General features: G+C 40.8%; 1 protein-coding gene across 1 annotated transcript; it reads right to left on the bottom strand.

The window, feature by feature from the left end:
* Nucleotides 1–1,472: 1,472 nt before the first annotated feature.
* Nucleotides 1,473–5,635, bottom strand: pjvk (pejvakin). Its single transcript, XM_030074390.1, has 6 exons — nt 5,425–5,635; nt 4,744–4,939; nt 2,712–2,853; nt 2,329–2,446; nt 1,967–2,110; nt 1,473–1,774 (listed from the first exon to the last, which is right to left on the bottom strand). Exons 1-6 carry the CDS (start codon nt 5,633–5,635, stop codon nt 1,473–1,475), a joined length of 1,113 nt encoding a protein of 370 aa, XP_029930250.1.
* Nucleotides 5,636–13,962: the final 8,327 nt, after the last annotated feature.

Below are 13,962 nucleotides of genomic sequence, written 5' to 3' on the forward strand. Positions count from 1 at the left end.
TTGGCGGATACTGAAGCGTTGGCTCGAGGTATTACTGTCAGAGGGAATGTAAATCCTAAAATGTCTGTTTGTTCCAAGGTTCAGTGTTTTGCCCAGGGGCACTTCAGCAGGACACCTCAGTGTGCACACATTGGCTTTGGTATGAACCTGCAACATTTCGATATAGGGATTGTTTGATGTTTGATACTTCATTCACACTGCGAGCAACCTGACCAGCAGTCACATTTTCATTTATTTCATTCATTTGTAAGTGGAGCAACCTGGGAGATTCTATAGCTTTGTCCCAGTTGTGGGGCTGCTTCACTAGAAGGTCACATTTCAGGGCCAGATACGTCACAGTCACACAACAAGGACGTCCAACCCAAACGGTCCTCCTAATGCAGCCCAGATATGCAGCTTTCTATTAGCAGAAACCAGAGGACACGACTATTGTAAAACCATTTTTTGTAGCATGTGAGTGAATATGTTGCAGTTTGAAAGCCAGCACCTAATATATGATTTGATTGTTCAAATCTGTTGTTGCAGAGCACTTTGTAGATGCAACCAGATCCTCTTATAATGCCAGCAGAAGAGCCAAGGATGATGGATGAAATGACATCACTGTCTGACCCACCATCCAACTCATCTGACCAACCACACCCTCCCATGGTCTTCCACATTCTAGCAGCATGATGCAGTTTGTGTAAATTCATTTAGCTTCTGTATCTACTTATCCACACTGAAGCCCATGTAACGCTTTCGGCTTTTGAAAAATCTAACTTGTGTTGGCCTTACGTGTTGCAAACAGAGAATCTGAGAATCAAGTTTTGGACGTTTCTTACATTTTCACACCAATGCCAATAATCAGCAGCTTCAACTGTTTAGCTATGTGCTTTATCTGTGCTGCGGTTTTCCCATGACATAGTTGTGTCAGGAAATCAGCATGTAGTTACAATCTTCATATTTTATCAACTGTCTTTGGTGGAGTGACCCAACCCTGGCTCCTAAAAATTACATTCCCATACACCTAAACTGCATTCTTAATTATTCAGGGAAACATATTTATGTCGCAGATTACTTTCTAACATATCACAAATAAGGTACTAATCAGCATACCTTGTGTATCATATCAGGCAGCATTTTAGCCAGTTTCATCACCTTTAGCCACCAAAACAACTTGGTTAAGGTTAGGGAAAGGTTAGGTTTAGGCATAAAGTAATGTATGTAACATTTGCAAAAAACAAAAACCAATGTCACTTCATGTTGAACCCGAACTCAATTGTCCTGGGTGAAATTCAAAGCTGCAGCCCGCCTTCCTTCTTGTGAAGAGTTCAAGCTAAGTGATTGCAAGCGTTCCTGTGATGCGAGAACGTAATTGAGAATGCACTTTAGTTGTATGAGAACATCATTTTTTGGAGGCATGGCTCAGTAACCCTTTAGCCCGGCTGCTCGCGGTGTGAATGTGCATTAACGAACCCTGAACTTCTCTGTTTTCACCTCAGCGTTTTGTGCCAGAGGTCGAAGCAAGGCACCACGTGCAGCCGAACGTATTTGTGGCCCGCGGCGGAGCACTCCAGGCAGCCGTACACGGTCTCGCGGCGCTGGTTGCCCATGCCGCACAGCACGCAGGGGCCCTTGGGGATGTTGTGGTTGAGGAGGTTGACCCGCGTGTGGGAGCCTTCCCTCAGGTAGGCGGTGGACACGTCCGTCATGCTGGCGGCTTTCTCGTAGTAGTCGGTCATCACGTCGTCCATGTAGGTGTCGGAGTGGGTGAGCTCCTCGAACGTCCTGTCATCTGCTCAGGAGTTGAATAAGAACAAATATCCACCATTTGGAAAAATTACAGGTAAATGTGGTAAGCAGGTAAGTAACTAACAAGAGGTGATTAAAGGCATACTTCACCCAAAAACTATATATTTTGTATCTGATGCTTCAGTATGTGTTTTGACAGCAGTGTACTGTGTCGTCAGATTTGTCCATACTGTACCTGCCCTGAAGGGATTTCCATAGATGATCCCAGACAGGAATCTGCGGAGTCGGCCCATCGAGAAGCGACCAATAAAACCACCGAGCTGCTCCCTCATCTGCTCCCTCTCAAATCCCCCACATGACTCTAGGGCTACGCAGATATCTGACGCAGAATAAGAAAATATCTGAGTGTGTATATCTATATTTGTGATTCAGTCCCACTTCAGCTTCAAAGTCTTTCACCAACAGAGATAGTCTTGTACGTCTTGTATGTAGTGTATGCAAAAAAAACACATTGAAATCCGGAGAAATGATAGCATTCACTCTTGTTTTTGATGTTGTGTGACTGAAAAACACTGAAGCCTCCGCAGGATTTCCTACCTAGTCGTCCATCCAGTCGGACATACAGCTCGCAGATGCTGAAGGCGATGGTGGTGTGAGCAGGGATGACGATGGCCTTGTCTCGACCTTTAGGATTTCGGCCGTCGTCGATTTGAAACTGCATCAGGACACAAAGTTGGGTGATTGAGACCCGTGAACATCATCCATATTAAGACTCTTGTCCAGGAGTCACGTGTCAGTGGTGCTTGTTTATTTATGTGGTATGGATGAGGGGAAGATAGAAAGATATGGAAATAGAAAAAGAAAGAGAGGAAGGGATAGAGAGAGAGAGGCTGTAGGAGTGACAACAGTAAGGGAAAGAGAAAGGCGTGCAGTAAGGGAAAGAGGTTTGTGTGTGTGTGTGTGTGTGTGTGTGTGTGTACCCTCATGGTGGTCCCTCTCATGCCGGCGTGGACGGTCAGAGAGCACTGGCGCGTGGTGCGGATGCTCTCCGTGACGACACAGAGGACGCTCCGCCCATTTTCCCTGGACTGACGAATCAGGCAGTGATCCAGGTCCACTTTCCTGAACACAGGAGGACGGTCTCTGTTTAAGAGCGCCAGCTACTGACTCTTTGCTTGAACAAACCTCAAATCCACTCTAAAACCGTTGCATTTTTTTGGTTAGCTTTAGAATTTGGTGTTGTATTTTTACTTTGCTTGATGCCATCTGTCTGTAACCCGTACTTCCTAAACATATACTGTGTTCACGCCATATCATTGTAACTGTAAATAGACTGCAAGCATCTCACTTTGAGAAAGCATTCACGTGAGTCCCTGAGTTGAATTTATTACTTGAGAAGTCGTACTTCTGCACAATTTCTCCACTTTTCCACACACCACGTCATCTATAGGGAGGAATGAGGCAAGCATGGAGCTCCTCAAGGAAGGAGCAGCTTCTTTATACTTTTATACATATTTGTTTCATTCATAAGATGGGCTAGCACCAGTTTTAGTATTGGCTAGTTGTTTGACACCGGCTGAACATCATAAATTGAACAAATGGGCTCCCGCACACATATAGCCAAAGCTACTTGATTGCACAGTGACATGCAGATAAACATGGCCTACATTCTCCAGTGTCCTCAATTTGTTTGCCTTGCACTGTGCACTTGTATGGAGGCCCAGCAGTATGGGCTCCTGGGTAATAACGTGATAATTTATTCATTCTCAGAGGGAAAACCCTCTCCTCATGTTCCCTCTTTAACAACAAGGTCAAAGGTCAGCACCCTTCTTGATACTAATATCAGGTAATTAAGAAAAGACCTTAGTCATGCATGCTTTATTCAGTGCTAATCGATAAGCAGCCTGCTTGTCATGCACCAATGTCTCCAAGACAAATTCTGTATATTTTCTGTATTTGGTGAATTAAAGGATTCCACAACTACAAATGTTGGCATTGCACTATGGGTTGAAAATAAAGTTGTGTCTTTTTGCATGTGTGTGTGTGTTACCATGGAGTATAGATAGATCTTTCAGACTGAATCATCTACAGTATGTTTTAGTGATCGTGAATAATAAATAACACATCATGTTTTCTCCTTAAGTGGATATATAATATTTTGGAAGTCAACGCCTCAGGTGAACTTCTCTCTCATCAAAGATGAAATAAATAATTGATCAAAAAATAGATCATTTTTCTTGACCATTAATAAAACATTTGTCCAAGACTGAAAATCTAATCAGCCTTAAGTGCCGAGGGCTGTCAGCCTCAGCCTATATGCTGGGCAGATCTGGCAGCTCTTACACAGGTGGGAGCTTAAATCATGCAGATGATGAGTAAAAGCCACACAGTACATAGGTGTTGGAGGGACTGTAGGAAAACCAGCAACTAACTACTGAATACTACAATATACTACAGTACTACAATACTACAATATGCTCCTCTGCACCGAGGCAGAAATGCACAATATTACAGTGTGCTGTGGTATATTATTATTATATACCACAGCACACTGGCTTTAGTCTTTGTTTTATGTTACATGTTCCTCACGACAATTTCTTGTGAAGAGCAATGCTAGATAGCATATCAGAGCAAGTGCTTCTGTTTTAAAGCCACAATTTTGAACCAATTTTCAGTAACCATACAAGGAGAAATTAGAAACAATATTCTGTGATGTTAGAAACAAAATACCAAGACACTGACTGAATTAGCCTGGCACAGAACAAGTGGTGAGCAAACACTTCCAATAATGGCCTCTAGGGGTCGTCAAAGTCATCAAATTTCTCATTATGCTGATGACAGCTTTAATTACGTATTTGTAAAGAGATGTTATTTGTATGCCACAGTTTTATATTGTATTTTGCTCAGTTTTTAACGTGACTTTACCTGACTTTTACCAAAAAACGATAACACAGTAACAGCCACACAAAGCAAGCAAAGTCTGTTTTAAAGCCACAGTGGATAAACTCCTACCTGGAGTTGAGCTCTCGCAGCAAGGTGGGCACCTCCACCTCGTGTTTGGTCACGATGCCGAAGGAGGCTTTAACAGCAACGGAGTCTGATCCACTGATGTTGACTCCCACATCGTGGATGAGGTGATTTCCTAATTTACCGTTCAAGGCCAGGTCAGATTTGTCCTCATAGTTGAGCAGCTGATAGGAGGACACTCCTGTTGTACAGAAGAAGCTGTGGTGAAGTCATGCTAAGGAAAATTATCTGGGGATCAATGAAGTCGAACTTATCTTAAAACACACGATCAGTTCCCAGATTCACAAAAGCAATAACATGTGCAAAGAAGAAGCATTAGGTCAGTGGACTACATGAGAGGCCAGTTCAACAAAAATGACAATATTGGCTGGATATTTAGACAGACCAGAAAGAAGGTGCTGCCTGACAGACAGAAACTGGGACTTGACATCATGAGGCATGCTCAGTACCTCATATTTTTACTTCCCTTATAACAAATAATCCTTCTCATTTGCATTGGTATCCACTTGAATTGTCAAAAATATGACTTTAGCCACCTGTAAAGGCCTGCTTACCATTTCAGTACATAAATAACAAATTTTGGACCACTACTTCAAGTAGACCCCTCTAATTTTGAGGTATCAAAACATGAACTCTCTGATCTGCATCAGATCTGCATCACTGTACCTGCAGTGATCTCCTTCTCCCCGACAAGAATGTCCTTCAGGGAGAAAGCGGTTGAAACATACTTGGTCTTCTTCCAGAAATGCCTCTTCCTCTTCCTGGTCACCAGGCTGAGTGGCTGAAACCGGTCAGCCTCACTCAGGCTCGGGACGGAAATCAGCCTCCCCGTGTCTCCAACCTGCTTCACAAAGTTCTTAGTGGCAGCAGCGAACATTTCAGTTGAGGCATGAGTTTTAAAATTGGTAAGAAAAAAAAAAAGATCCAGCCTTTAATTCAACCCTCTCCAAGCAGGACGGCAGTATCACACTACTGCTTCATGGTGAGCTCAGAGCTTTTGAACAGGTGTCCTCCCAAAGGGCACTCTTTTTTCGCAGGTGTTCTTTGGGACTGTCTGTTGAATAATGCAGATGCTGTGTAATGCAATATGGGACAAGATGTGTGTGAACCTGATAGTGTACCCAAGTCCTGCTCCTTCCTGTCACATGACCAGCAAGGTGGAAAAAGACAAATTGGGGCCACAGCATTTTGAGAATTTTGAACTATTAATTTAAAAGCTTGACAGGTGATTTTATTTGTATTTATAATACAAGTTCATTTTAAAGACACCTGAAGTGCTCATAAAAAAAAAAATCTCCGTAAGAGAAGAAAATCAAGAATAAAATAATATTATAATAATCATTATCATCAGATTATTGATCAGTTACAGAGATAAGATCAGAACTCATGATCATGAAGGAGAATGGAACAAAATAAAGTGCATTAATAGCAAGTAAGGGAATGGAATAAGTGGGGTGAGTAGTAATGAGTGTACATGTGTGTATACGCATGTGTGTGAGATGATGAAACTGAAAACTGGTAATATGGCATATAGGAAATGCTTTTCCTATCATTTCAATATTAGATCAATGTTCCTATCATTAGAATATATTTAAAAAATCCAAATAAAAAATAAAGAGTGGATAAATAAATAAATGCATTAGATGAAAATTACATACAATTTAAATTAAGTAAAATAAAAGCATCATGAATTATAATTTCATTTATGGGCACCCTTTAAAAATGGAAACAGGATTATCCACAATAATGAATGAGATTACACTGCCACCAACTGATCAAACACAGTATTTAATGTTTTTCAATACTCTCTAACTCTTTAAGGGTATACTGAGTTACACCTCAAATATTGCATGATAACCCATCTGGAAATGTATATTAATGTACATGCAGGGGATTTCCATATATGGCACAGTATGTCCACATTAGATACCTGTCTACAAAGTGCATTAGAACTGAGCGCATTTTGATAAATGACTAATATATTACCGATACAGGCATCCTCCTCAATATTTTAGCCACCAGCTGCCACTCATATTTCCAGCAGGCATGGACGCACATGCATGGGCATATAAACAATATGTTGTTTTCATATATGCATCTAAATTACACACAGTGTGTTCAACATATATGGGCTACACATATATGGGGAATATATGTTTGGTTGATTTATGACTATACACATGACAACACTGCTATTTCTGGTCCAAAATAGTATGAGAACCTTCAGCATAAAACATAGTAGCTCATAGTTTGTTGTTACCTGCCTCCTTTTTGACAGTGTGATACATAGTCCATCTGCTTTGGCCATGAACTTTTCTCTAGTGAACCTGGAAAATGTCCTGAATCATGTTTTTTTTTTTTTTTTTTTTCTAAGGAAATCTGTGTGGTTTGAGTAGGCTCGACTGTTTTTTTGCCGGACCCTTTTTTAGTCTAGGCAGTGTCAATTGTCCTTCTCAAAAAAAGAAGCTAGAAAAGAAAATGTTGGAGTGTTCTGTACAGTGCATGTACTATATGATCATGGGCAGATCCCTCTTGCGGTTTCGTTGGTGTCTAGTCTGTGCTGTTCCTTCAAGAGCAGCCTGCATGTTTGAACATCTTAAATGCCACATGTAGGACGTTTCCTCACCAAGGGAGCTAAAGTCCATATTACCTTCCTGGGCCTTCCACTCCCTGTAATTTTCACTCCATGCCTGAGAAATGCCATGTAATTTGTTGGAAGCATGATATAGGGACTTTAAAAAAATAATTTAGCTGTGACTCACACTCTATCATGCAGTTTTATTTTGGCTCTGTTACCTCTTGATGTCTCAGGAACATCCCTTCAATGTTGAACTGTCTGTGCTGACTCAGCTTAATGTCTCCTTAATCATGATTTAGTGAAACCATTCAGTCCCATATTCAGTCTGTAACAGTTATTTTTCTTTAGTGAAATAAATATGCCAGTGAGATGCCAGTGGGCTGATCTGCCTTATTCTGCATTGTTTAGATTGATATGAGATGAAATGATTTGTTAAGATGGAGGTTTCTGACCTGGAATCACTTGGTCTGGGAAAGCAGATTTTCCTAAAATAGTAATCGCAGGTCCATATGAGGCAGGTTTTACTGTCTGGTTTGGGCCATTTGAGGCAGGGTGGAGTCTCTGCAGGAACTGAGGCTGCATCATTTGGGAGCACGTCATCTGACATATGGAGCCGGGCAGCTCTTGCCACGAGAAGACGAGAAGTTGGACTTTCATCTTGCAGCATGGTGGATTTTGGGCGTTTCAAACACGCCCCAGCAACCAGTGGACACTCTAATAAAGAAACGTATCATTTGAAAGATTCAAGTCCAAGTCAAATCCAAGACCAGGTCGAGTCGGTTTCAAGGAAAGCTCGAGACTGGTGGACAGTGAGTCCTATTCAAGATCAAAGGGGAAACTATGTCTTTCTTGAGTCTTTCCTCTGTCCTAAATCTGTCCAAATGTAAAATAATGGTGGAAAAATTTTCTTTTGCAGATCAAAAATCTTCATCACATAGGATTTTGACTAATTAATGTGATTGAACACCGTGACACGCTATTGTACACAGGTATAATCCCTTCACTGGGGATGAAGTGAACAAATGTGAACCAGGGGGAGAAAAGCAAACCTTCACCATTTTAGCCAGGTAGGGGAATGTCGAGTCAACATCATCAAGTGTCCATTACCAAGAAAAGTCCAAGACAAGATCCCGAGACCAGATTTATGGCTGCAAAACAGCAATTCAGCATTTAAATCGTCTAGAATTACAACCGAGAGCGCATCATATGTTCTTTCTTTCGCTGAATTCTCCTCGGGTTACATGGGTCGACCCTGGTGACCCCCGCGATGAAAGGAATTGTCTCTAACCAGCGTTTCACCCTCCTGCATGAAAACGTAAAGTGCGGAAGTTTCAGTCCCATCTGTTGGAGGAAAACTATCTTCCCATCTGCTGGAGCCCCCGTCCCATGTGGCTCGGCTCCGCTCAGACTCCTTAATGGGAAACCAGCCTGTTTCCCAGCATCACAGCTTCCTGAAACAAGCTGTTTTGCAAAAGGAAACAAGTGAACATCTTCTCATCCTTTGGCAGGGACATAAAATTATGTTAGGAGAGAAATAAAACAAGCTTTGATAACTTGATACAAGATTGTTGTGATGAACATTTTGGCAGCAGAGTGGTCAATATCAGGAGAGTTTTTGTCCTGTAGCTGCAGGACATCACCTTTGGGAGCGATGGTCTGCTTTGACACTGGTTTTGTGTTGCACTGGAAAACCATTCAAGCTGCAGCACACACATTAGTAGGTCAAGTAGAATATCAGGTGGGTATATTACAACAAACAGAAAATGCTAATTACATTGTGACTGTTTTTTTGTTGTGACATGAAACATTATGTTGGTGTCGAACAGCCAGATCCTCGCTATTCATTTCAAACCACAAGGCAAAACCAAAGGGCTAATCCATAATCCAGAGAGACAAGTCCCAATACACACATCATGTGGAGTTGATTACTCTTCTCTTTCTCCCTTTCTATACATATAGAAATGATATTTTTAGAAAGTGCACGGTGCATTATGTCTGTCAAGATCACAGCTGACTCAGACAGGTATTTTTGTCATTACACATATAATATAAACCATGTTTATATTATGAGCCTGTACCATGTAAAACTGTAAAACATGCAAAACTGTAACCAAGTGTAATAATCCTACTTATTTCCATAGTGAGATAATCTGCCTTTGTCTGTCTTGTTTCAGCATATACATACAGATTTTACACTGAAATGACTGTTAAGGTGTAGATTTGTTTTGTTGTACCATGTCAAAATGTAAGAAATCAGTTTTAAGTGGCTGAAAACTTTGTAGCAGAGGACCCTCAGGCCCCATATCTCAAAAAAATAATTGTTATGCCCCTGTATCTACGTATTAAAACTGCTCATAAACATGCTCGTGCTCATGTGTTCATAAACAATGTCCTTGTAAATGTCTTTGTTAAACAGCATGCAGCATGCAAGCTCAAGCCTCCCGGCCCATCGTCCCTCATCAGTCTTCTGCCCGGACAAACCTAATGCAGTCTTTAATTAGCCGCATCTTTCAAGGAGGCTGCTGTCAAAGTTTGAGGAGGAGGCTGACCACGAAAAAAAAAGGAGGCTAAATGATGAGAGAGGAGAAAGTAGAGAGGAGGAGAGAGACAGAGATAGAGAAAGAGAGAGAGGGAGGGAGGGAGTGAAGAGGGTAGAGAGAGAGAGAGAGAGAGAGAGAGAGAGAGAGAGAGAGAGAGCTTGTCGCAGTATATGTGTAATCGCTCATCCAGGAGCCTGTTCCACTCAGGGATATTTGGATTTTTATATCTGGATGCTGTAGCTCCGGGTTGGGCGAGCGAGCTCCCTTGTCCACGTCCGTCCCTGTGGCCGCGTGAGTGTGTGAGTGTGTGTGAGGACGCTGCATGTCTGGCCTGCAGACATGGGCCCCTCCATGTGCTCTAGGATTACCGTCTGCCTGGCCATCGCCTTGGCTCAGGTGATCGCCGTGACCTGCCAAGATAACAACACAGGTGAGTGAGCAGGGGATCACCTCCCAAATATCAGAAATCATCACCTCTGATTGGGTTTCTCTCCGAATAACTAACACCTTCAAGAGCTTTTTTTTTTTGTTGTTGTTGTTGTTGTTGTCCTGTTTGTTGTTTGCTTTTTGTTGTCCTTATACGTGCTGAATCAGTGAGATGTTAGTATGTTTTCTGTACTGTCATGACACAGGATTTGTAAGCATGGGCAAATTTAAATGTCAGGAAATCTCACTGGAATCATCACTTTTGTTGTATTTAACTCTTTTTGATGAACAAAGATCAACTTTTGATCCATTTCACACTGGCAAAAAAATATCTGCATCCTGCGTCATTTAGTCTCATCTTCAGTGTTAAAATCTTGTTTTTCTTCAAACAAGGTAAAAAAAAAAAAGTTTAAAATTTAAAATTTCAAGTTTAAATCTGTTGAAATGAGGCAGAATGAGACAGATTTTTTTTTTTTTTTTTTTACATTATTTGAGATTAGCCAGATTTTAATACTGAATATGAGACAAAGTGAATTATTAAGATGTGGATTTTTACACAAATCGTGTTGTTTTCAATAATAGGACCACTTGCAGTATGTTTAATAGTATGTTTTATTCAATATTCACCACCATCTAATGATTATAACTTTTGCAACTGTTATGTCCCTGTGAAAGCATTTTACTCAGCAGGTTTTTATTCAACAGGAATCTATTTTTACAGTAGTGTTTAGTTTCACTGCTCCATTGTTACTTTACAGTTTATAACTTTGCCTTTTTTAAAATATATGGTGTGGTTTAGGAGGGTCCTCATCTCTTGCAGGTTTCCTGTGCTGTGCTTCAGTATATTTATGTTGTAATGGGCTGCTCTGCCTCCCAGTGACTGGACCACATTGGCCTTGTGGTTTGGGAGCTAAAGGCTAAAATCACACCCAAAACCTGCACCAGAGCTCAATATTTTACTCACTCACAAAACTTTTAAAAGGCACTAAATGCGTTGGAACTGATCATTTGGAGGGTGCTCTTGTCACGTTGAGATGCAACATATCCGATGAAAGCTGCAAGGTTTTTAGGAGTTAATTAGACATGCAAAAAGATGGAGATTGCTGCATGTAACAAGCTGGGAGCAGAAAAACTCCAGGAAACACTGCAGAAATCTCACTCTCAACAAGCCATTTAGTCTCAAATTTAGTGTGAAAACCTTGTTTTTCTTCCAACACGTGAAAGACATCTGCCATTGGAATGAGATAATCCCACTTGTTTCCAATGCAGTTTTCCTTGTTTCGGGTTCGATTTTTTTCTGGGAACAAGAATAAATATGTTGAAACAAGGCAGAAAAAGGCAGATCAGCCCACTTGGATCAAGAAAATGACCCTTGATTCAAGAAAATTAGGAAAACAAGTGGCACTATGTAATCCCACTGTCAGATTTTTTACCTTGTTTGAAGAAAAGATAGATTTTAATACTAAAAATGACACTATAGCTGACTATTAGCTACATGGCCTGACTCTTGGTCACCTGTTTTGTCTCTGATAATAAATTACAATGAACCAAATCCCTTGAAAGCCTCCTGTCACTTAGGCTGGCATATCCTCAGAAATAGAAACATACATTCAAGATGAGCTGTGGCTGATCCCATACATACAAGATTACATTTTCTAAAATAAAATGTCCCAGACTAGAAGATGTGATCCTGGATCAAAAATACTCTCTCCCCTACAGGCTGCAGTGTATGTAAAAGTCACAGAGTGTTCAGGGCTGGCTGGGCTATTTCAGTGCGAGGTTGAGGCTGAATGACGGGGTTTTGAGAGCCACGGCTATAATGATGTGGCCTTGTGGATGGGATGGACAAAAGCAGGCCACTAATTTTGGTCAGACTCCGGGCCAGGGGCAGACAAGACACACCCAAGTGAGAGGATGCTGGATATGAAATATGCTTCATTTACTTCCATCCACCGAATTCACCTCCACTGAGCATTTATGGAAAAAAAAATAAGAAAGAAAAGCTGTGCTAGAATATATGCCGGCTTTCTCTGCCCACCACCAGGCCCTGAACTGACAACTAGCCAACTGATCGTCTTCTTTTGAGGTGTCACTTTTACTTAGGGCCTATGAATAAGCAGGTGGAGCTTTAAATGCTGTTGTAGGGATTGAACCTGTAATCTTTTAGGTGCAGGACACAGTACGCTGCAAAAAAATCTTGATTTTAAGAGGGTTTTTAATCTCATATTCAATTATAAAAACTTGTTTTTCTGCAAACAAGGTAAAAAATCTGCCATTGGGGTGAGATAATCCAACTTGTTTCCAATACAGTTTCACTTATTTCAGGATTTTTTAAATGTGAATAAGTTGGGATAATCTCCTCTCACTGGCAGTATTTTTTTAACTTGGTTGAAGGAAAAGATTTCAACACTGATGACTAAATTATTGGATAAAACAGAGATTTTTTTGCAGTGCAGGACTCTCTGTAGCCTCTTGTGCTGAGTTCAGGCCTTTTCCTCAGCTTTGCTCTGACACGTGCATCCCTAAACAGGCCAAACGGCTGGAGCTGGTGTGGTTCTGGCAATAAAAATCTGACTTTAAAATGTCACAGAGCTACACCCTGATGTCCCGAATGTGCAGATCCTGTCCCGTGTGTGGAGCGCTGCAGTTTTACCGACGCTGCTGCAAGAAACTGCGATTGTGATGTTTGTGTTTTGCGTTGTGTTGAAGGTTTACATGGTCGTTTATGGGTTTACAGAGCAGCTTTTATGACCTGGAGACTCATGGGAAAGTTGTTTAGAGAGCCTCCAAGAACCCAGCAACTCTGCTCCCTGCACTTATGACCTTATATTGATTATAAGACAGCAGCTTATCATGATATTACTGCTGATACAACAACTACCACCAAAACCAATACCTTTGCACTGTGTTTGCAAGGCAGTAGTGGGCACAGGGAAGGGGGGGGGGCATGTCACCCTGATGTCTGGATTCTGACCCCTCCTTCCCCCACACTTTGCTACTGCTACAAATTGCCAAAATTCATCCAGTCAGTAATTAGTCAGTAAGTAGTGAGCCCTATGACTAATCCCGATTGCATCTTCTTTTTTTCTTTTTTGTTAAATAGGAGATACAGGAAAATGATGAGAAAATTGCTCAAACAAATTGGAAATTTAACAAGCTGGATAATAAGCAAAATTAAAAAAATAATAATAATAAATTATAAAATGTAAAGAATGCATATGAAATAAATTATCACATAATTACCCCAAAAATTAAAAAAAAAAAAAAAAAAAAAAAAAAAAACAAGCCTGCCGGGGTTAGGGTTATTTATTTATTTATTTATTTTGGGGGGGTCTGGTAATATAATTTCAAATATATAATAATTAGAAATATAGTTATCTGTATTTTTTTCCTTTTTTTCTAAGTTGTTGGTAACCCCCCCCCCCCCCCCCCCCCCCCCTTTTTTTTTTATTTACATAATTTTCAGGGAATTTTTTTCTAGTTTTTTTTGTACAGTATTTTAATTGCCAATTTTTGGGCCAATTCTTGCTAATTTTCTTTTTGTTTCTTTTTGGAAAGCAATCCAGTGAATTTGCACAAGTTTCAAAGGGTCAAGTATTTCCGACAGCATTTTCTCACATTTAAACACCAGAAATTGGACATCGACCCAGTTGTCAAAGG

The sequence above is a fragment of the Myripristis murdjan genome, chromosome 2, assembly GCF_902150065.1.
Source record: "Myripristis murdjan chromosome 2, fMyrMur1.1, whole genome shotgun sequence".
In the NCBI taxonomy this organism is placed as follows: Eukaryota; Metazoa; Chordata; class Actinopteri; order Holocentriformes; family Holocentridae; genus Myripristis; species Myripristis murdjan.

What these genes read in the sequence shown, in the direction of transcription:
- pjvk (XM_030074390.1), bottom strand. Translation starts at nt 5,635, where the DNA reads ATGTTCGCTGCTGCCACTAAGAACTTTGTGAAGCAGGTTGGAGACACG. An exon ending in TGAGAGGGACCACCATGAGG is followed by an intron (nt 2,447 to 2,711) that starts GTACACACACAC and finishes GTCCTGATGCAG; the next exon opens with TTTCAAATCGACGACGGCCG. An exon ending in TGGAAATCCCTTCAGGGCAG is followed by an intron (nt 1,775 to 1,966) that starts GTACAGTATGGA and finishes ACTCCTGAGCAG; the next exon opens with ATGACAGGACGTTCGAGGAG.